Genomic DNA, 24,439 nt, shown 5'->3' with positions numbered 1-24,439 from the left:
TAATTCTCCTTGGGTGGACTGGAATTGGGCATGGGATATGCTGGTGGCCTTCTAGGGACAGGAGTTATGAGGTTAGTTCCTTCTTTGAGGCACTTTGAGGGGCTATAACTGCAAGTTGTTCTTGGAAGACCATTTAGTGTGTGACGTTCCATGAAAAGAAACTTCTTTTTCACTCTTTCTTTTGGGTGGACAACAGCTTTGAGTAAGTTCTTGTCAATGACGACCTCACTACAAGGGGAAAATTATAGTCTATGGGTGCCGTACATATAAGAATAATGGTGAGACAGTTCACCATCTCCTACTACATTGGACACTGGCAAGCAAGTTGTGGTCTTTAGTTTTATCCTCATTTGGATTGCATTAGGTGATGCCTAGGACAGTTTTGAAGGTTTCAGGCTTTCAGCTTGTTGGAAGGAGAGGTTTGGTTGTTATGAGAGTGGTTTGATTTGGGGTGTGGTTCGGCTTTGTGTTATGTGGCTACTTTGGCATGATTGAATAATCAAGTGTAATAGCATGGAGCTTCATGGGACCTTGTTTAAAAATACGTTTCTTAGATCTTTAGTGGATGTATGCTTTAGGAAATATTCAGGGTCATTTATTTTAGATTTTCTCTCTTCTGAAGTTTTGATGGTAATTGGTAACCGCTTATGAGCATATAAATAATGTACATCCCCATTATTTATTGCATTAGTTTTTCTAAAAATGTTTTTTTTGCCTTTTTAATTATCAAGAAAAATAAAAGTTTGTTAATTTCTTCCCCCAGAAGGTTATCAACACAAAATTCTCAAACTAGGAAAAAAATTAAAAACCCTTTTGAAATTTAAATGGAACTAGGGAAACGAGGCACCTGAGAGGAAATTCAAACCAACTCTAGTTGATGAATTATAATCAAATAGCCCGAAGTAAATGGGAATTTGCTGGATGCACAAGGTTGAGTCTTTTGGAAAGGGTAGTGCCAATAATGTTAAGCAGAATCATCTGACAGGACATGCTATTACTGAATTTGGTGATCGTAGATGGTTGGATGTTGCAACTAATCAGAGCTCTAAGATGCACCCAGCTTCTGGGTACTGGCCAACAACTTTCAATCCGTGAAGTTCTTTTGTAAAGCTCCAAACTGACTGCCCTAATTCTATAGGCAAATCGTCTGATGAAAATGGAAAAAGGAAACTTTCAGTCAAAAGTAAAAGGCTATGAGGGACGGTGTGAATCTTTGCTGCATAATACCAGTAGGACAAACGTAAACAATTATCTCTTTCTCACCTTTGCCCCTTGCCATTAGTGGTGGTTGTGATTTCTTAGATGATGTTAAAACAGTCTTGCAAGATTAATGGTATTGCCATCTCTTCTTGTCAGTATATAGTGGGCTACTACTTTAAACTAGCACCTTTTTTTTTAATCTGGCTATTAGAACTGATTCTTAAATGGGTAACTACTTGTTGCAGGTATGTTGATCGGGTTGCCAATGCTAAGTGGGAAGTGAAAGAGCTTGGACTAGAGCATAATGGGTTTGTTTACTTATTCTTATCCTTTAATGTATATCTATTTTAATGCTTATGAACTTGTGATTTTCATTAAACAATGACGTTAATGTTTATAGCATCAGGCTGTGTATGTGTATATATACATGGATGCTTATTATGTATGCAATGCTTTATTTGGTTACTCAGTATTACTCAAACAATATTAATAATGGACATATAATTGGGATTGTGAGTGTAGGTAAGATTGGTTAATTATAATGGGACCCATTTCATTATAGTCTGATTTACATTAGACAAACTTGGGATTGTGAGTGTAGGTAAGATTGGTTAATTATAATGGGACCCATTTCTTTATAGTCTGATTTACTTAAGAGTCAATGGTGACTCTACAGTGGGTAGAGATGCTTTTTTCTTGCTTTATAGGGGTAACTTAGGCTGCATGTTGGGAAATTTGATGTAAAGGTTATGTCAAGCCCAGGGGGATTATTTAACTTTACCCTTCACTATATATCCTCAGTTGTAACTTTCCATAGTGAACATAATTCAGATTAATAGTTTGAGGTCTTAGTGCATGGGTTCTTTTTGTTGGGTCTAGGTAGGGCCATTTTATGTTAAATAGTAATTCCTAAAGATTTAGCTGGTTAACTTAACCTTGTTAGTCTTGTCCTTTTGAGGCCTTCTACTTGAACCATTTTACTTAAATGATTTTTGTTTTGCTGTTGCTTCTTCTTGCTAATGTTTCAGTTAGCCTAGAAAGCATGGATATTTCAGAGTAGCAGTTGTATCTGTGCTTAAAAAAAAAAATCCCTAATATATAGTGTTTGTTTGTCGCTTGTTGCCTTTAGCTTACATTGTTATTTTTCTCAAAAGAATTTTATATACAACTAAAAATTAGCTACTTAAAAATTATAAATTTATTAATTAATTAAAGTATTCATTACTGTACCATATCCTAAATTTTTAAGAATTGAAGTATCGTTGTGTCCATATTATATCTGATCTATATCTTTACTTTTCAAAAAAAATATATCTGATCTATATCCTGTATCCATATCGGTGCTTCCTAGCAGTCAGCTTTTGATGTTTGAAACCTATGGACTATGTAAACATATTCTCTAAGAAATTGCTTGTGACACCTGAGAACAGGGAGCTTAGCTATTCTTCTGTGATTCCGTCTATACAATGTTATTGAAATGCAAATATTAGAATGCATCTCTGCTTATGGGGGGGGGGGGAGGGGGAATTGAAGAAGAAGAAAAGAAAGAATGCATCTCTGCTTATGGGGAAAAAAAAAAAGAAAAAAAGAAGAAGAAAAGAAAGAATGCATCTCTACAAGGCCATTGCTAAAAGTTCGTAACACATGGTGTATTAGGCTGTTATCATTTAAAGGAGTTTGAAGATAATGAGTGCGAGAATACCGTTTAAGTGATCAAATTCATTATTTCCTATCAGCTTAAGTTTTTGTTCAAGTCTTATAATTTTTTATGTTCAACTCCCCAATACTCTTGTTCTCGTTTATATGAAAACCACTATTATTTGACTAGTGCTCTGAAGTGTGTTTTATCAGCTTAAGTTTTTGTTCAAGTCTTATAATTTTTTATGTTCAACTCCCCAATACTCTTGTTCTCGTTTATATGAAAACCACTATTATTTGACTAGTGCTCTGAAGTGTGTTTTATCAACAAGTGTGTTGATTTATTAATATTATTATTTTGTTGGTATTAGATACGTTGATTTATTGTTGGGAGAATTTAAGCACTTTAAAACAAGGCTTGCTCATGGGGGACTACGCAAAGAGGTAATACTTGGCTGCAATTATTTGAGGCACCACCTTAAACTTTAAAGAAAGCAGAATTTGTGCCTCAAAATGTAAATTGCTTTATTTTTTACCCTTAAGCTGACTTGACTTGTTGATAGTGATTGCTAATTTTAGTGTGAGGTCATTAAATTTGTGCATTGATGGTTTCTATCATGTCAGGATTTGGTGAAGTTATTGGTATCTTGATCTTTGTACCATATTGGACTTCCATTTTGTTTGGGCAAAAGCTTTGATTAGGTGATGTGTTTATGGCCTCCAGCACGTGCAGGGGGTGGGAGGCTTATGCCACGTTTGGTACACTAAACAAAGATTGTGTTAGAAATAGTAATTTAATATTATTGGAAATAAAAGATGTTAGATGTTGTAATTGAATAACTATTCCTGTTCATAAAGTTTGGTTGTTATGAAAAGTGTGTTTTTTGGAAATATATTAAATTTAAAATTGTAAAATGTATTAAGGAATAGTTATTTGAGCCATTTTAGAAATGAATAAGAATTACTATTTCCTATAATAAAGATGAAACCAAACAACTGAATAGTTATTACTCATGAATAACCATTCCATTTCAAGATTTTTTATAGCCTACCAAACATTCCCTTAGGTGATGAATTGAATAAAACCCTGAATACAATTGACCAATTGACCAACTTGAATATTATATCCTGTATGTTTAGGTTCAAGACCTCCTCTTAGAATACGGACTTGAAATTGTTGCGGAAACTCTTATTGAAGGTCTATCACGAGTGAAAAGATGTACTGATGAGGGACGAGCTCTGATGTCATTGGATCTTCAGGTTCCTTTTTTAGTGTCAACTGACAAGAATCTGCGCATTGCAACATTTCCTTTGTTTTTTGCCCCCTTTTTTGTCCCTTTGTATATTTAAAGAGTGTTGTCTTTATTCCTTTCAGGTTTTAATTAATGGCTTGCATCATTTTGTCCCTATAGATGTAAAGCCTAAATTACAGATGGTCGAAACCTTTATTAAGGTAAGCATAATCATGGTTTATTCTTTGAAAATGAGTTGCAAAAAATGATGAAATATTTTTGGATTGATGTGGAATTGAGGATTATTGCTGCTTTACCTATATGACACAGATGGTGTACACAAATCTCAAAAATTACTAACTGCCACTCTCTCTCTCTCTCTCTCTCTCTCTCTCATACAGGCATACTACCTACCTGAAACTGAATATGTATACTGGGCACGGACTCATTCTGTAAGTTCTATCCCTACTGAAAATGAGAAATTTCTCTGATAGGCTTTTTCTTAAAAGCAAATTTCTCTGATATGCTATGTAATTGTTTGCTTGTTTTACATTACATATATGAAAATACTTTTTTTCATGCAGGAATACACTAAAAGTCAAATTGTTGGGCTAGTCAACCTTGTTGCGACGATGAAAGGTTGGAAGAGAAAAAACAGGTTGGATGTACTGGAAAAGATAGAGTGAGCTGGCATGCAACTTCAGTTACACCGTATTTTTTGTGGTTCTTTATACTAATGTATATTGGATGGTATTCTGATCTTCATTATGTAGAGTTTATCTTGAGGTTGTGTATCTTCAGATTTCTTAGTACATATCTGAGCTTGTAACATATGATCATCCCTTATTCAAGGGAAAATCAAATGTAATTTTAGATCACATAATAGTTGAAATAATGAGTTTACATTGATATAGTCAAGTTTCGATTCAATGTTCTCTTGCAAAAGAGAGGTACCTTTCTGTATTTGTATTGAATGGAACACAAAATTTTGTGCATCACTTTATTGCTGTTCTAAATATATATATATACATTGTTGATCCTCCTGCACGCCTGATTGTCATGTTGCTGATCCCTATGATCTATTTTATTTTTATTTTTTATAGTATTAATCATCCGGAAATATTTTATGGAGAATTGAAAAAGCTATAAAAAAAAGTTAGTAACTTTTTATTTTTTTATAAAATTTTTTCTAAAATGGTTTATTAATATATGCTTTAAGGACACGTATTAGTCTTAAATTTTATTTTTATAGCATCCTGATCCCCATGATTTTGTTTATTCTTTTTCTCCTTCATGATATACTACTAGAAATTTCAGAAGTATTAAATGCCTAAGTATTTAATTATCAGTTTAGTTCTAATTAGACAACACCATGATGACCATTTATTTTTTAATTTGAAGATCTTATATGTTTTAAGTATGTGGTTTATTGAAAATTATTAATTGTTACTGGAATATGATGAATTTAGGCTCGTTCATTACATTCATAATTGATCTCATTATGAATTTAATTAGTGGGATCTATCATAAATATGAGAAGAACACCACATCATGTGTTTTAGAAACACCTAAAAATGTCATGTGTTTCGGAAACACCTAAAATTAAAACACCTAATAATATAATTTAACCGTGTTTTATTCTTACATTGTGCTCATAAATTCTTGGTTTCTTTAATGAATGTACACTAAGTGGTGGCATTAGCTCATCACACGTCTCATTTGCATGGAAGGGAACAATATAGTGCTTTATTTCAGTGAAGGTATTTTCGTTATTCATTTGCATCTTGGAGCTCGATGTTTGAGCTCCCTGTGTATAAGAAAGTTACTGTTGTTTGCACTTGAAGGCATGAAAGTTCAGAAGGCAATCTATCCATGATTTTTATTATGGCTGTATGCTGCCATGTATGCAAGTCTCAACCCCAAGAGAAAGAAAGAAAGAAAAAAAAAAAAAAAAAAAAAAAGACTAGATCCGGAGAAAAAACAACTAAATAAAGATCGAGAGAAATTCAGTTTTTTTAATTAAATGACAAGACATTGTTTATTTTTTTGCTAAAGATAATGATTGGTTAATTGAAAAATAAGACAGCATTTGATTTATTTCCACCATCTGCATATCTCATCATCTTGTCATTGTTCCTCCCACTCTCTTGTCTTTACTTTGATTGTTTGCGTATTCAACTCTCTATGATTGCTTCCATCTGATCCGACCAACCCTCTTTTTTGGTTTGATTATTTGTAACTTTTTTGAATGGCTTTTTTATTTTCTTTCTACATAGAAACCGCTGGTGACTGTGTGAAGGCACCTATCATGTTTAATGCAACGCAAGGCTGATCCACAGGTACCTGCAAAAAAAAATCATTGAAACAATTTTTCTTAGAATGGTGAGAATCCAATAAATTCACCCATCCCTTCAATTTGGCAGGTTTTTCTGACTCTTATGTCTCCTGTGACTTTGTTTTCCACAGGAGAAAGCTTTCTGATATTTCTGATTACAATCTGACACTATCATCTTTAGTACTTGCACCATGTAAAAGCTAGCACTACCTTGTCATCCCTCACGTACGTAATTTCGATGTATGCATGCAATTGAGATGTCACTCTCACATTTTTTACCAGCGCGTGGGATTTACTAACCCTATTTCTTTTTTTCTATCCCCATGTTTGTCAAAATGAAACCTAGCATGAAAAACGATTTTTTAAATATTAACAAAGATATGAAAATTATGCTAATTCCCGATGAAATCTTTTATGATAATCATTAACATAATTTAGAGATTTTTATTTTTATTTTTTTACCTTTATGTTAGGGAAGTAGCATCCACACGGACGGGGGTTCGTGGGGTAGATGAAAAATGCTTTATTCATTTGTGGTCCTTTTTTCTTCATTATTTTTCTGTTCTAGGTACAGTGGTACACCCATGTGTGTTTCTTTGAAAGATAAAAAAAGGTACATCTATATGTAACCTCACAGGACATGCTATGCTATTTTGCTTATTTCTCAATGGGTCAGCAATGATCAGACAGGTACGGAACCATTCCGTGACATGTGGAAAGAACCAATCTTAGGTGTTAAATTCTAAAATAAAATATGCATACCTAATTAAAAATTTTGGCTTTTAAAAAATTTTTAAACAAAATAATTTTATAATAATTTTAAAATTCAAAATTCTGACTATACCTCTAGTGTCGTGTCACTTGTTATAGGCTACTTTATAATAAGGGTGCTGTTAACGGGTGTTGTACAAAACCTGTTAATGTGGTAAAGATTTAAATAAAATATTTATTTTTTAGAGATGTGGAAAAAACTGAATATATATTAGGCATGTGTCAGTTTAGATGGTGAAAGTCAAATCATTTTGTGACCAGACTAAAATGCCCGTAAATTCAAAATCTAAAAAGCGTGTTTTTTATTTCTAACCATCAGCCTTATTATGAACTCTCAAATTTATCTCTACTCTATAACCACAAAATACACATAGAAAATGCATATAGAGAAAATCATAGCAAAATCTAGGTATGGACAAGAAACTCCATCAAACCATCACTGATCTCACTCAATGTCAGATTTGAATTTTCTAACATCATTGGGTCAAGATGATGAGAGTAGCTCCGATGCATCCATGTAGCTTCAATTCCAATTTGGTTTTGGGGCTGTAGAGTGAGAGAGGAGTGGGTCTTGGGTGAAATTGAGAAAAATTAACTATTAATGTTTTCAATTGGTAGGTTAAAGGATGGATGAGAAATTTGAGAGAGTGGGTTCTTTTAAGATGTGTGTGCGTGAAAGGAAAATGGAGAAATGTAGAAGAAGAAAGAAGATAAAGGTGTGGAGGAAAGCAAATAAAGGAGATGAAGAAAGTGGATATTTGAGAAGAAATGGGTGGATGAGAAAAAAAAAGGAAAAAAAATTAAAAAAGAAAAAGAAAACAAAGGGTCATACGTGGATGGGTGTTGGGTAAGGGTATAAAAAATAACCTTTTATTTAATTAAAAAATATAATTGAATATAATGATTTATGAGACTATGATAGATATATATTTCATAGTGTTAGAGCATTTTTTTTAGTTATTTGGCATTATAGAAAGCTACTTTATATATTTTATCTATTCATTTTACAAAACGTCTAGCAATAGTAAATCTATTTTAACTTTTAAAATAATAAAATAATATAAACATCACAATGAAATAATATATTTACTACAATAAAATAATATGTCTGACTACTATAAAAACATCACAAACCAATCAATGGTTTTCATCTTTGAGAAGTAAATTGAGTAGAAAATAAAAAGTGAAATGAAAGGAAATGTGTTAATATTGTGTTAAAGAGGTATTTTTATCCCATAACGAAGAAACCAAGGTACACGTTTTACACAAACCAAACCAAAGCTGAAAAGTAAATTTTTGCCCATTTCCTATGCAGTGGGACCCAGGGGCTGGTTTATTAACAGGTGCTGGCCGGCAACTGTTAACAAAACCGTTGCTTTACAAGCGGATACACAATAACAGTTTGTGCAGTGATATTTGATAATACTTATTGTTCCGGTGACACATGAACAACTTATGAAGTGAATTATAAAGAAATTGTGTCATCACCATTAATTACTCTCTGATATAATAGGGAGGGAGTATTGCAGCTACTCTTTTTTTGATAAGCATTGCATGTACTCTGTTGCATATCAGAGTAAATGCAATTTTATAGAGGCTAGTGCCCCAATCTAGTGGCACTCAATTTTATCATAAGAAAATTATTTTAGATTTGACCATGTGTGTCAGTGGTACTCCTTTAAAAATTGTACTAGTTAATCCCGAAAATGTGAAGGAACAATGACAACATATCCACTACCGACAGAAATTATAGCAACCCGGACAATTCGACCTTTTTCATGGAAATATTGGGTTTTTGCAGAGGGCAAAAAAAAAAAAAGAAAAAAAAAAGGGATGACTTTTCTTTTACGTTTTTTTTTTTGGGGGGGAAGTTGGGATGATGAAGTTAATTATGACAATAATGAGATTAGAAAAGACTTGTGAAGGTACAGTTAATTGTTGACTTACAAAGTGGCCTGCTCCAAGAATCCAATAAAAGTGAAAGTTTTTGTATGACTTCCTGAACCCTTTGGTACTTCCTCTATTACTCCCACAATAGAGAGGGGTTCTGTCGGTGCTCAAGAAATTTTGTAGCCCTTCCCACCTAATACAAGGATTGCGTCAGCTAGGCTTATCTTACCATGTAATTGAAGAGAATAAGCTTTTAAAAAAACAATAATAATCTCACATGAAAGGGTAATCTAAATTACACTATAGTGAGAAAAAGAAGAAGAAGAAGAAGAAGAAATAAAGACAAGGATGAAAGAGATAGAGAGAGTTACTTGAGCTTCTCAACCCATGCTTCTGTCCCCTTCGTTGCACAAATAAGGTCAATCTACAAATAATAACAAACGAGAGTATGACATCAGCCACATCAATAAGGTTAAATTAGCTAGGAAGATTAACAATACCCATTAATGACATTACAATCAGAAAATCAACCAAATAATTGTGTTTTTTCTAATGACTAGTCAACATTATATTGGAAATTAAGAGACAAAAATCTCATAATAGTGGGTGGTCCAGACGGGCTGCCAGCCCTTCTCAAATCCCATAACTTTATCGCATTGTTGAAAAGGACTTTGAGAAATCTTACTTGTCCATTGTATACAGTCACATTTACTCCTTTAGCAAGGAGCTCATCGACCTGTAAAAAAATAAGAATTGGTCACTAATTTAAGATTTTTTAAGACAAAAATTGCAAACCATAACAAGGCCACATAGGTAAGGACTAAGCAAGTCTTTCGGGTCAACTTTATAGAAGAGTCAAACCTAACAAAAATTACTAGCTTTTAATCTCAATATGCTTAGTCAAGAGGCAATAATAAATAAATGTTTGAAAGAGAGTAATTTGGAATCTTCCTGCCATAAAATATCAATTTCGTTTTCAATGTATTTATCAGTTTCGATACAAGTTTTGATCATTCTATTTCTTGCATGACTGCCAGGCAGCGGAGTTATCCACGTATTTTATTCATTAAAAAAAAATGGTACAAGAAGACAAAGAGAACCTTAATTTATATAGCAATCTAACAACTTAATTAAAATAGAACAAAATTGAGAATACCATGTGGATGAAGCATGCATGTTATGCCAAAGCTCAAGCAAGTTTCACCATATTTTTATCTTACTAGGCTAAAGGAGAATTTTAAGATATTACTATATTAGATTCTGTTTTCTGTCCCTCACATTAATTCTTCTACCAAATAGGCTCAAATTCAACTAGTTGACGCTCAATAACTAGTTCATATGTATGAATTAAGTAAAACTATTTGAAACTTTTTAAGACAAATATGAAACATTTTAACTTCTTTGTGCCTACTTTAATTTCTTACCTGACTAATCACTGGTTTCATGAAATCCCCTGAAAGCTTTGTAAAAACAGAATCTGACTGTCCTCCCCACCTGCAAATAAAACACTTATATACTTCTTTATAAATTATGTGCTTTCAGCAATTTTTTTCCCCTTTTAGAGAGAAGGAAACTCACGTCACATTTTCCGGAATCTTGAGCTTTTTTTTAATGACACCATTCATAAGACCATCCAAACCACCAATAGCAGCAAGAGAGGACCTCAAGGAACTCAAATATCTTGAATATCTTCTTCCTGAAATCCCTGTCGATAATTTCATGGCTGTTATGGATATCAAGTCACTTCCAGAATCCTGTAGAAAATTGTAGAAGTCCTGCAAAATGCAAATCCCCCCCCCCCCCACCAAAGAAAGCAATATTTTTAGGCTATAATTGACTTTTAGATACAAATAGTTACATGTTATGGGGCAAAAGTATACTATACCACATTATTGCTACTCCTGCTAATCACTGACTCAAGTTCTGACCATGAATCGGTTGCCTCAACATATTGACCTTGCTGAATTTGTTTCTTAATTTTTTGAGCTACACTGTTTAATGAAATGGGTTTGTTAGTGGACTGAAAATTTCCAATCCTCATATGGTTTTTATTCTACATTTTAATTAAAAGTACATAACATAAACCTGTTTGATGCCTGAAGCCCATTGTTATCAATTCTCGACACATCTTTGAGAAGAGGACCCCATGATAACTGCATTATCAAATTTAAACCTTAACTAAAATATATGAGTTGCACTTTTTAATTCAGAGAATCAATCATTAAGTGATAGGATATGAATTGGACATAAAAAATTAGGACTAAGTACCACATAATCTTCTGGGGAGATCCAGCTGTCCCCTAATGCCACTCCTACATGTGGAAGAAGCATCCACAATCACAAAATAAGTCACTTTTTAGAAGGAAAAAATAATCTAAAAATTCAGAATTACTGATATCCTGGGCACAATGAAAATGACCCATCTCTATTTTCTTTTTCAACTTTCCTTAAGTATATTTTCAGATTCTTGATATTGCTAATCAGAGAAAAACTGCTTGAAAGAAGATTACCTCCCAGTTTAAGCTTCAATTTCCCAGCTTCTATGGCTTTCACAGCTGCCAGTGCAAGAGTGACAGCAAATTTACCACCATAAGACTCTGCTACTATGTACAGGGGACTCTTTTGTAGGTTCTCATTCTTATTGAATAACTCCTCCAACAATGTTGTTAAATCATTTCCTGCTTCCGCATCGGTTGTCACAAACAGTTTTTCATCCTCAACAAAACTATATCCGGTTCCAACTGGATTATCCTACGTTACACCGAGTGATTTGGTTTAAAAAACCAACAAAAAATTCATTAAAATTCAAAACCATATACTTCATAACAGAGTTCCAATCAATTACCACAAACAGAAGATCAGCTTTTCGCAACCATGTCGAATTCCGTGACTTCAAATCAGTGTCTAGAGGCCCAACCTCTTCAAAATTCCCTATCCCAACTCCTGAAGCACCCTATATTTTGATAGTGAATTATAAACAAATACAAATATTCATGAATGAAAGCATGAAGAAACTCAAAAAATATATGTTTTAGACAACAGCACAAGTTTCTGAGTTTTTTCACATTCATTCATTTCTATAAATAAACACCAATACTTACAGGTCCACCCTGCAGCCAAAGAATGATAGGCCACGGCTTTGTGGAATTCTCAACTCTGTATGGACTTCTATAAAGCCACCAGAACATATGGGCTTCTGTGTAATTCAAAAACCACATAAACACACAAGCCAAAATCCATTTGTTACAATTCCATTTGAGAAAATTAAAAAGAGAACACAAAAAAGAACCAAACTTTTTTATCAGTATGACTTAAATGCCTTACTGGGTCTGACTTCAACATATCCCCATTCTTCTGCTCCTTCATGGCCTTTTGCAGCTACTGCTATTTCTCCATAAAACAGAGGAGAACAGAGCAGAAGAGAGAAAACAATAATACCCCAGTTTCCCATTTAGAAGGCAACACCAGAGTCAGACACCCACTCTATTTCACAAAAAACTGTAAAGCTGAACCGAGGCTTATTATACAGAAAAAATAGCATAGAGGCGGAGACTTTAATAGTGTAGGTCCTAAATTTTTTTGAGAATGAGGTCCTTCTAAACGTTGAACATAAAGGCCAAAGGAGTTTTACACACTACACCTGTAATTTTTGTTTTTTGTTTTTTTTTTGGGGGGTGGGTGGGGTTGTCTGATCAGTAAAATAAGATAGATACTGAAATAATCTATTGATTCCCATAAAAAAAGAAAAATCTATTGGTGGAAATTCCTTAAATAAACCCCAGTCAATTATGTGCTATTTATAGAAATATAATGAAAACAAGGGATGAGTATGAAAACCATGATGAGTCTTTTGGTTAAATATTGTAAAAAATAGAGTTTTTTGTGGTTATAAACATTGTTCCAAGTTATTTAGGAGAATGAGAAGAGAAAGTGAATTTCGGCAACATTGTTGCCGAAATTCTAAGAAAAGTATGAGAGAAAAAAGGAAAAAGGAGGAAAGAGAAATTTTGGAATTTTGGCAACACTGTTACCAAAATTCCTTCTGCCCAACCCCTGCCCAAGTGAGTGAGTGCTCAATGTCCGTGCGTGAGTGCTCAATGCCCGTGCGCGAGTGCCCCAAAGCAAAAAAAAAAAGTTTTGTGGCAATCCCATTACCGAAAATGGAGGGAAAAAGTAAAAAAAAAAAAAAATTTGTGACAATGGTATTGCCAAAATAGGGGGAAAGAAAGAAAAGAAAAGAGAATTATGGCAATGGTATTGCTGAAAAAGGGGGGAAAAGAGGAAAAAAAAAATTTTTGTGGCAATGTATTGTCGAAATAGGGAAAAAAAAAAGAATTGTGGCAATGGTATTGCCGAAATAGGGGGAAAAGAAAAAAAAAAAAAATTATGGCAATAGTCTTGCCGAAATAGGGAGGAAAAGAATGTCGTTTGTTCCCTCTATTTCAGCAATGCTATTGCCACAATTGATTTTCATTTTTTAAATTTTTTTCCCATTTTTGGCAATGGCATTGCCACAAAATTTTTTTTTCTCTTTCCCCCTATTTTGGCAATACCATTGCCACAAATTTTTTTTTTCCTATTTCGGCAATACCATTGCTACAATTTTTTTTTTCTTCCTATTTCGGCAATACATTGCCACAATTTTTTTTCCTTTCCCCTCTATTTCGGCAATATCATTGCCACAATTCTTTTTTTTTTTTTTTTTTCTTCCCTATTTCGGCAATACATTGCCACAATTCTTTTTTTCCTCTTTCTCCCCTATTTTGGCAATACCATTGCCATAATTCTCTTCTTCTTTTTTTTCCTATTTCGGCAATACATTGCCACAATTTTTTTTTCTCTCTTCTCCCCTATTTTGGCAATACCATTGCCATAATTCTTTTTTTTTTCCCCTATTTCGACAATACCATTGCCACAATTCTTTTTTTTTTTCCCCCTATTTCGGCAATACATTGCCACACTTTTTTTTTTTTTTTTTCTCTTTTCCCCCATATTTCGGCAATACCATTGCCATAAATTTTTTTTTTCTTTCCCCCTTATTTCGGCAATACCATTGCCACAATTCATTTTTTTAAAAAAACTTTTTCCCTCCATTTTCGGCAGTGGGATTGCCACAAAACATTTTTTTTTTGGTTGCTTTTAGGCACTCGCGCACGGGCATTAAGCACTTACTCACTCGGGCAGGGACTGGGTAGAAGGAATTTCAATAACAGTGTTGCCGAAATTCCAAAATTTCTCTCTCCTACTTTTTCTTTTTCTCTCTCATACTTTTCTTAGAATTTCGGCAACGGTGTTGCCGAAATTCACTCTCTCTCCTCATTCACCTAAATAACTTGGAACAGTGCCTATAACCACAAAAAACTCAATTTTTTGCAATATTTACCCAAAAGACTCAAACAATGACAATAATATTCAGAAAAAAAGGGAAAAAAATTGACAGTAATAAACATAGAATCTAATATATTTTTAAAATAAGTACTATGATATCTATAATATATATTAATTGTATTTAGATTCGATTCTATATTTAGATTACAGCAACAACAGAAGATTGATTAAAGTTGATTACATGTATTTTTTTTTCCTCCATTAGAAAATATTGCCACATCATATTTTATATATATAGATTAGTTAAAGTTGATCATATGTATTCTTTTCCCTTATTAAAAAAAAAAATTTTCATATATATATATATATATATATTAGGATAGTTCTATATACAATACAATTATAATAAATATTTATAAATAACTATCATAATTATCAAGTTTATATTTAAGTCAAAAAAAGAAAACATTATTGGAATGGGATCGTATCCTACTCTCCACCACTAAAAGAGGCATATATTCATTTCTATATTTAAAGTTCAAACCCTTTATTAGAAATTTAGAATATTACCACATATCTCTCTAAAAAAAATTCTGCCTCATCATATTTCATATAAACAGTAAAAAAGAGAGGAGATAATTCTATAAATGAATACAATCATAATTAATACGTGTTAATAATTGTCAAGTTCATTTACATTTAAGGCAAAAAATTATATTTTATTAAACTTTTTAGATACTTTAAATAATTTCCGACTAGTAAAAATTTTATAATAAGTTTTAGTTCTAGTAGAAATATTGGTTTGACATAGGCATGGTCTACTTGTGCAAGCTGTGTGTTGGGTTTAGGATAAAAAGGGAGAAAAAAAAAAAAAAAACAGCTGTACTTTTGTTTTTCTTTGGGATCGGAAAAACAGCTGTACTTGTATGACTTGATATATGGTCAAGTCAATTAAAACAAGTGATGGGCCTCACTAAATGCATATAGAGATTGCGTGAGAGAAGATTGTTTTTGCTTGCAGTGAACGGGACGTTAAACCCTCACAGGTAATAAGCTAAGGGGGGTATACAAGCAAATAGTATATACCAATCAATCTTTCAACTGTGAATTCTTTAAACATCCCATAAAATAAGGCAAGTTTAGTGTTTTGCTGCCCTTTCAAAAAGGTGAAAAAAATGGGTAGGTTCTGAGCAATGAGCATATGTCAAAAATGTGTGGGCGGATAGGGAGGCTAGAATGCTAGATCATGTGTGTCTTAATTCTCTTTTTGGGATGAAAAAGCCGCACACAATGGGTGGAATAAAGACATTTTACCATCTCTAAATAGGAGTGAGATGAGGGAGAGAAATGGATGAGAGTTGTTTGTGTAAATATTGAAAGTATAGAGACATGTTTTTAAAATGATATATAATATGTATTAAAAAATTAATTTCATATATACACGGGCAAAGTAGGGTGGGTGAAATCTATTCCCGCCTTGTCCTCTCTTAGAGTTTGTTAAAACTTGTGCTAAGTAAAATGGTATTAGTAGGTCACATAGGATAAATGTATTTCACTATTTAAATATGAAAGAATTGAGTATTCCCTCTAAGTATAAATTAGATTTTTTTTTTTTTTTTTCATTTGATATATATAGACAATTAATGGGATGCATGGTGTGCATAAGAAAATCCCTAACCAACCCCATTGGTTCCATTGATTCATTGAAGTGTTGAACTCCTCATGAAGCCACCATCACGATCTTCAATATTCAGCTAACTTGGTTGTTAAATTGAGAATAGTTAAGGTCCGTTTGAGATTCGCTTATTTTGTTGAAATTGAAAATTTTTTACCGAAAGTACTGTAGATAAAAGTAAAAGTTAGTTAAAATAGTATAGTTGGACTCATGAATAGTACCAAAAAGTGCAGTGGAACCCATGAATAGTGGCAAAAATAAGCTGAATAATAAAATAAGTTGTCAAAAATAATCTTTACTAAATGGACACTTAAAGTTTGTAAAAGTTGGTGGGTTTTGTACAATATATATATATATATATATATATATATATATATATATTTATATAAGATAGAATTTATACTTTAGCCTAATTTAACTGTATATGTGTGTGAAGTTCTCTCCTGAAAACTTGAACTTCGACCCTTCCCCCACACCCCACAAGCATTTATACTTGTAGAGTGATCACCACACCAAGAGAGAGCGGTGGTTACAATACGTTAATTCAAAGAGCTTCTATCTTTCTATCAAAAAAAAAAAAAAACCCAAAGAGAAATAGTGGGTGGTATTTAATTCACTAGTACATGCGTAGAGGAATAATTTTTAGGTGAATTTATGAAGTTGGAAGTGCACATTTGGAATACCCAAAAAAGCAAATATTAGTACAAACCATATTTGTTGGGTTATGATAATTGATAATCCAGGTTCAGATATATAATACCTCATCTTTTTGCCTGTGAATGTCTTTTCAATTGCTTGAGATGAACGCCATAGTTTCCAAAATTGGATTGAACAAAGAATCCAAAAATAAAGTGATTTTCAGCTTATGATTTCATCCGAGATTTGTAAGCATAATTACTTAGTACTTCATCTTTTTCCAAGTGAATATCTTTTCAATTGCTTGGGATGAACGCTATAGTTTTGAAAATTGGATTGAATAAAGAATCGATAAATAAAGTGATTTTCAGTTTGTGATTTTATCTGAGATTTGTGAGCACAATTACCCTTAAACGTATTTATAACTTAGAAGTTAGAAGAGAGGCTTAGAATTAGACTTTCCCCAAGAATGACATAGCCAAAACCTAGAGTTAGATGGACAGTTTAGCTTGCAGCAACTAAGCCGCTAAATGTTTTTTTTTTTTTGGGTGTCTTTGATGCATGGGTTTGATGCTAGGTAAGAACAAAATTATTAAATTGTTTGTTTAGGATAAAATTGGTTCGTTGAACTTAATTTTTTTAGTTTTATTATTGATAATTTTTGTTACTAGGCTAATTTTTTTGAGTTTGTATATTTTATTTTAGATTTTAAATCATAAGATTATTTATTGCTTTTAGAAGGATAAAAATTCCAAAGTTACAAGCTTATTAACAAATTATTGATGCAACGAATTGTAATTAGCAAGTAAAACAATTTTGTAAGTGGTAAGCTCATATGCAAACTAATAATAATTTACTATCTTAACAATTTGTAAAAATGTTATAAAAATGTTTATGGTTACAGTATTACTCTTAAAAGAATTAATAATAATATTTTTTTTAAAAGAAAAATGTAATTTTACTAAAATTTGTATCTACATATATTAATATGTTTTTTTTAATATAAAAAAGTTGGGGGGTTTCATAAAAAAAAATATAAAAAATGAGGGACCATTGCCCAAGTCTTAGTGGCTCCGTGACCTCTGTCCATGCTTCCCCCCCCCCTCCGCCCCAACCCTTGTGCTCCCTTTATTTTTAGGCGAACCTACACTATTAGTCCTTGAAATTTACCCTATGTGTGCAATTGGTCTCTCAAGTTTCAAGTGAGCACAATTAGTCCCTCAAGTTTTTAAAATGAGTAATATAAATCCTTTGATTAACTTCTATTAATGGTGTTACTTACGTGATTAACTGAATAATGACCTAATATTTTTTAAAGAGAAATGATATGTCCATAACATTTGTACAACAAATCTTAAGTGACAGGTTGTTACTGATTGTTATTGTTGGGACAAAAAAGTAATTTTAGTGTTAGGTTCAAATTTAAACCAATAATAACTAATCATTTATGATTTGTTGTGAAAATATTGTAAAAATATTATAGACGTAGTATCTCTCTTTTTAAAATGATGTGACATTTATTTTTATTAAATACCATCAATGGCTATTGAATTAGATTAATTTAGATCATCCCAAATACAATTGTCCACCGCACTATTCATTTGTTATCACACTCCATATATTATTTACACACACCGGTTATATTCGGAATACTCTATTCCAACTCAGACCTCCCTACTTTACTCTCTCACTCTCTGAGGAGTTCCAAATTGCTGGCCACATTTCCGTCGGCCCATCATCGGAACCCGACCGAGAAATCATTGGACCATCCTCCACCAAACATGGATGACCATGGTGGTGCATATCTGCAACTATTCATGGATGGGGCTACCTTTTACAACCGCATTGTTCTTGGGAGTCTCTTATCAATGACACTGTGGGACCCACTACCCCACTTCATCCAAACATGGGTCCGCAACTACATTGGTGGAAATTTTTAGTCTAACTACTCTTTGGTGTAACTTTAGTCTACCTACTCTCTGGCTTTCTCTGGTATTTCTGCAAAGCTCGTAGATCTCTTCGAGCTTGTACACCGGAGTCACCTTGTCTTCGTCCGGCGTGGCACCGTCAATCATTCTAAAACAATTGCATAAAGGTTGCACCGTTGAACAATAACGTTTTTCTTTAAGACAATTACAATTGTCTTAATCCGATTAAAGCCAAGGCACATAATTGATGGCGCTGGATAAAGTTTTTCTAAAAACAGTTGCACCGTCGAACAATAAAGTTTTTCTTTCCATTACGTTGACATTGCCATGACACCGTCAATCACTTTTGTACTGGGCGAGGATAAAGATTTAAATTAGAATGGTCTAATTTCTTTCTTATGTGTTAATTTAATTTTGTAATTCTTTAATAAAAAAAAATGTCGCGTCATTTGAAAAAAATGTTAGATCATTATTCCATTAGCCACATAAGTAACACCACTAACGAAAGTTAACCGAATAACTTATATTGCTCATTTTAAAAACTTATGAAATTAATTGCATTCACTTAAAACTTAAAGAATTAATTACGCACATAAAATAAACTTAGATTAATTATGTAATTTCTCCTATTTTTTAAAGATTTACACATGCACACAATTGAGGGAAAAGATGGAAGTTGTCATTCTCGATTTTGGTGACGAAATTGTATGATATGATACTAATTTTATTGTGAAAAGTTTTTCACCTTGTTGACAATAACTAGAAAATTAATAATTACATATTGTCTCATCCGAAGTCAGTCACTTTGGAATACTTCGTAACAATGAAGCATAGCCTCCTATTTCACTTTGGCCCAAATTCCAGCTAATATATATATCTTTTTGAGAAAGAATTCCAGCTAATACACTATTCAAAAAAATAAGGCATTTTTTGAAGACAAAATGTTAAGAACAAGCTATTCTCACATATAAATAATTTTGAAGTCTTGCTATTTTACCAAAAATGCTAAAAATATCAGTATTTTGCAAATCCCCCTCTCTTTTGTTGTATGCCATTCATTGGGCATTGAGTACATCTTCAAACAATTATGAAACTTGAAGGAAAATCACCTTAGTTTGATAATCAAATGAAGTTTTAAGAATTTTAAAGTATCAAAAGAATTTGTTACAACAAGAGTTTGTCCACACGAGACCATTTTTCTTAACAAAATTTTTTAGATAGTTGCATTTCACTCTAGAAAAGGGTTTTAGGCAATAGTTGCATTTCACACTAAAAAACTCGTGATTTTTTTTCTTCTAAATATTATACGCATATGCTGAATTATATATGTGTGTGAAGATAATTTTTAGTATTGGAACTCTCACTGTCAAATGATTTCTGTGAGGACCTGAGGACCCGAAGACTTAAAGACCTGAAGACATACTGTGAAACATAAGGAATTGAGGAGAGTAAAAGTCAAGAGCCCGAGGATGAAGTGGGATGGTCCGAAAAAGTACGAAAGGTAGATTGGTGATGTATGAGATATATTGCAAATATCTGGGTTGGGATAGATAACTATGAACGCTGCATTGAATGTTCTGCACCAAGCTTTCTGGCATCATTGAATAGGGAATACCAGCTTTATCCGTTGCATTAATGTAGAAATGACCTGAACAGTACAAGGCACAGAGCAAGAGCTTTTCTCCATTATCGACTACAAGGGAATGGACAAGTGTCAGTAAATGAGGTTGATTAGGTGAGAGATGTAGAGCTAAGATAACAAGGGCAAGGAGTATAAATAAGAGAGGAGGGGCAAGAGAATGGGGATGGAAAAAGTAAGGTGACAAAGGCATATAATCAGAACGCCATGAACTTTGTTGTTGATACATTCTCTACAAATTTATTGTTTTGGACCTTGAATTATTAAACGTTAATATTGTTGGGCTTGTGCATGATTTTTGGTCCTTACAATTTGCGCCATTTGTGGGAACAATAAAGTGTGACGTTCTGGTTTGAAGGTGAATGGTAGAGGCGAATCAAGAAAGGGAAGAATCAGTAGGTTCACAAAGGGGGAACCAAACTATAAACATGCAACGCAGAGATGGAAAGCAACACACCCCAAGTGTGGTGGTAGAATCGTATCATAGTGATCGAGTGGCTGGACGACGATCGCAGACTGAGGGACAAAGGTCTCGCGATGATGTGTTGCAGCAAATGCAATCAGAGATAGATTATCTACGCAAACGTTTAGACCGTAGGAAGCGTGGTAGGAGGAGCCCGTCTTATTCGTCTAGTGATAGCTCCGAGAAAAAATGAGGAGGAGATGATCATCAAGCAAAGTCTTTTCCTAGTAAGTCCTGTTTGATTACTTCTTCTGGTGGCAGGGCAAAGAGGGGGGAGGAGACGTGAGGTGGCAATGGGTCATATCAAGGTGAGGGGAATGATGCAATGGGTAAATCCTTGAGGCAAATCTCTAAATCCCCTTTCGTGGCTCGGATAAATAAGGCAAAGCTCCCCCATAGATTTTCTCAACCTATATTTACCATTTATAATGGCAGGACTAATCCTGTAGAACACGTCAGTCATTTTAATCAGAAGATGACAGTTTATTCGAATAATGAAGCGTTGATGTGTAAAGTTTTTCCTTCCAGTTTGGGGCCGGTGGCCATGCGATGGTTTGATGCTTTGGAGGAAGGTTCCCTAAAGTCTTTTGAAGAGTTGACGAGGGCATTCGGGGCTCGGTTCATAACATGTAGTAGGGTCCCGAAGCCCTTGGATGCATTACTATCTATGGCAATGAGGGAAGGAGAAACGCTTAAAACTTATTCCGATCGGTATTGAGAAATGTATAATGGAATTGATGGAGATGTTGAAGATGTGGCTGTAAGAACTTTTAAGGTGGGGCTCCCTACGGAGCACAGATTGAGGAAGTCTTTGACAATGAAAGCAGCTGTAGACATACGCCAGCTTATGGATCGTATAGACAAGTATAAGCGGGTTGAGGAGGATCAGATTCAAAGCAAAGGAAAAGCAAAGCTATTTCCGGAGAAGAAAGATCTTCAGGGAATGGGGTATCAAGGCAGTCGTCCTAGGCGAGATTTTCCAAGTCGTCCATTGCCAGTTGGAACTCCTTTGGTTAATTCACTGTTCAAGGAACCCATACATCAAATATTGGAGAAAATACGAGACGAGCCATACTTTAGACAACCTAACAAAATGAGTGGAGATGCATCCTTGAGGAATCAAAGTCTTCATTGTCATTATCATCAAGACAAGGGACATACCACAGAAGAGTGTCGGATGTTGCGTGACCATTTGAACCAATTGGCCAGGGCGAGAAAGCTCAATCATTTCTTGTCTAGGCCGGATGGGCAAGTTGGACATCAAGGTACGAGAATGTATCGTGGAAATACTCCTCGGCCAGCATTAGGCACCATTAACGTCATTTTGACGCAACTGAGAAGAGGAGCCGAGGATCTTTCTTAGATCATGTCCGTGCACAGTAGTTTTGGGAATGAAGTCATGGAGGGAAGCAATCAATTGGCTAAAAGGATGAGGTTCTCGACAATGCCAGTGTTGGGTTTTTCTGAGGAAGATAAGGAAGGAACATGTCAACCCCATGATGATGCATTGGTAGTAACTATTTGGATCGGGGGATATGACGTGAAACGAGTCTTGGTGGATGATGGAAGTGGAGCAAAAATTATGTATCCAGACTTGTTTAATGGTTTAAAATTGAAAGATGATGATTTGGAGAAGTATGATTCTCTGTTAGTAGGCTTTGATGGGAAACCGGTGATTCCGCAGGGGATGATTAGGCTCCCTGTATAGGTTAAGGACGCAAAAGTCCAAGTTAACTTCATAGTAGTCAGAGCGTATTCACCTGACACGACCATATTGGCTAGGCCCTGACTCCATGCAATGGGGGCAGTTTCTTCAACTTTGCACGTAAAGGTGAAGTATCCTATCTGAGGAAGGGTGGGAATATTACACGGTAGTCAATCGGTAGCTAGGCAGTGTCTGATGTCTGCAAGTGTTAAAACAGGTGAAAATTCAGCAACAGGGGCAACTCAGAAAACTTTATAGCAATTAAAGAAATCTGCTTGGGGGATGGGTATTGATGTGGATGGAGATTCTGCTGAAGAGCTGGACAAGGTATTTATAGGGGAGGATAAGGAGAGATATTTTTAGGTGGGATCCCAATTGCCAGTATTGGAAAAGGGGAAATTAGTTAAGTTCTTAAAGGATAACATTGATGTTTTTGCCTGGACAACATATGAAGTCCCGGGGATTGATCTAGATTTCATTTATCATCATTTGAATGTTAGTCCCGACGCAGTGCCCCGCAAGCAACCTCCTCGGCGTGCGTCCCAAGAGCATGCCGAGCCAGTAAAAGAGGAGGTTAATAAGTTAAAGCAAGCTGGGGCAATTAAGGAAATTTTTTATCCTAAATGGCTTGCTAACACTGTCGTGGTTAAAAAGAAGAATGGAAAGTGGAGAGTTTGTGTTAATTTCATTGATCTGAATAAGGTATGTCCAAAGGACCTTTTCCCTATTCCGAGAATTGATCAATTGGTGGATGCAACTGTTGGGCATCCTCGGATGAGTTTCCTAGATGCTTTTCAGGGTTATCATCAGATACCTCTGTCATTGAGTGATCAGGAGAAAACCGTTTTTCGTGCTCCTAATGGCAGTTACCATTATCGAGTAATGCCTTTTGGTCTCAAGAATGCAGGCTCCACTTATCAAAGAATGGTGACTAGAATGTTTGAATTGCAGTTAAGACGTAATATGGAAGCGTATATTGATGACATGGTAATTAAAAGTAAGAGAGTAGAGGACCATTTGAGGGACTTGGAAGAAACCTTCTCAGTCCTTAGGAGGTATATATTGCGTTTGAATGCTTCCAAGTGTTCTTTCGGAGTAAGTTCAGGAAAGTTTCTTAGGTATATGATAACGCATCAGGGGATTGAAGTTAATCCTGACCAGATTAAGGCTATCTTGGGGTTGCATCCTCCTCGGAATCCTAAGGAGATACAGAAGCTGACTGGTATGTCTGCGGCATTGAATCGGTTTATTTCGCGATCTGCAGACAGGTGTCGGCCTTTTTATCACCTTTGGCATAAATGGAGAGATTTTCAATGGATGGATGAGTGTGATTTGGCTTTTGAGGATTTGAAGCAATATTTGGCGAATCCGCCAATATTATCACGGCCGGAGAAGGAAGAGGTGTTGTATGCCTATTAGGCAGTTACAGATTATGCTGTAAGTCTTGTCCTAATACGGAATGATGATGGAATTCAAAAACCGGTGTATTACATTAGTAAATCTTTGCAAGAGGCTGAGAAGCGGTATTTACCTTTGGAAAAGGCTATGCTAGCCATCGTACATGCAATGAGGAAGCTTCCCCATTATTTTCAAGCCCATACGGTAGTGGTACTTACCCAATTGCCTTTGCAAGCTCTCATGAGGAAGTCAGATTACACTGGTCGCGTGGCTAAGTGGAGAATGAGGCTTGGAGCCTATGATGTTAAGTATATGCCCCGGACAGCAATCAAAGGACAGGTTCTTGCCGATTTTGTGGCCGAATTTACTGAGGGTGGCATTAGGTAGGAAGATGTCATGCTAACCGTGATGTCTATTGGGCCCGGGAGTGTTCTCCTTTGGGAAGTTTATGCGGATGGGGCATCTAACCGGAAGGGAGCAAGGATTGGAATTGTGTTGATCACCTCTGAGAAATTAGTCATGGAAAAGTCATTACGACAAGGGTTTGTAGCCACTAATAATGAGGCCGAGTATGAAGGTCTCCTGGCAGGTGCTCAAATGG

General features: G+C 34.6%; 3 protein-coding genes across 5 annotated transcripts in view; 2 read left to right on the top strand and 1 right to left on the bottom strand.

Annotated features, from left to right (window-relative positions):
* Positions 1-5,117, top strand: part of LOC142605602 (uncharacterized) — a 56,251-nt gene extending 51,134 nt beyond the window's left edge. For 2 of the 3 annotated variants that reach the window (XM_075777023.1, XM_075777025.1), the window contains 6 exons: positions 1,446-1,508; positions 3,210-3,282; positions 3,979-4,098; positions 4,214-4,291; positions 4,472-4,522; positions 4,655-5,117. In XM_075777023.1, coding sequence (XP_075633138.1) covers positions 1,446-1,508; positions 3,210-3,282; positions 3,979-4,098; positions 4,214-4,291; positions 4,472-4,522; positions 4,655-4,756 — 487 coding nt within the window. In that variant the 3' untranslated portion in view covers positions 4,757-5,117. Of the gene's footprint in view, positions 1-1,445; positions 1,509-3,209; positions 3,283-3,462; positions 3,820-3,978; positions 4,099-4,213; positions 4,292-4,471; positions 4,523-4,654 lie in introns of those variants that run through there. The other variant, XM_075777024.1, reaches the window with a different exon arrangement.
* A 950-nt stretch (positions 5,118-6,067) lies between these two features.
* Positions 6,068-12,639, bottom strand: LOC142605601 (serine carboxypeptidase-like 51). Its single transcript, XM_075777021.1, has 13 exons — positions 12,391-12,639; positions 12,168-12,262; positions 11,912-12,019; positions 11,577-11,817; positions 11,335-11,378; positions 11,152-11,219; positions 10,952-11,057; positions 10,645-10,841; positions 10,491-10,560; positions 9,752-9,802; positions 9,438-9,490; positions 9,124-9,259; positions 6,068-6,413 (listed from the first exon to the last, which is right to left on the bottom strand). The coding sequence occupies exons 1-13, from the start codon at positions 12,515-12,517 to the stop codon at positions 6,339-6,341; spliced, it is 1,371 nt and encodes a 456-aa protein (XP_075633136.1). The 5' UTR covers positions 12,518-12,639; the 3' UTR covers positions 6,068-6,338.
* Positions 12,640-21,456: 8,817 nt separating this feature from the next.
* On the top strand, positions 21,457-22,098 carry LOC142606369 (uncharacterized). Its single transcript, XM_075777733.1, has one exon. It carries the CDS (start codon positions 21,457-21,459, stop codon positions 22,096-22,098), a length of 642 nt encoding a protein of 213 aa, XP_075633848.1.
* Positions 22,099-24,439: the final 2,341 nt, after the last annotated feature.

This window comes from Castanea sativa, chromosome 8 (genome assembly GCF_040712315.1).
Source record: "Castanea sativa cultivar Marrone di Chiusa Pesio chromosome 8, ASM4071231v1".
NCBI lineage: Eukaryota > Viridiplantae > Streptophyta > Magnoliopsida > Fagales > Fagaceae > Castanea > Castanea sativa.
The sequence above is the reverse complement of the archived record's forward strand: the minus strand, read 5'-3'. Positions and strand labels throughout refer to the sequence as shown.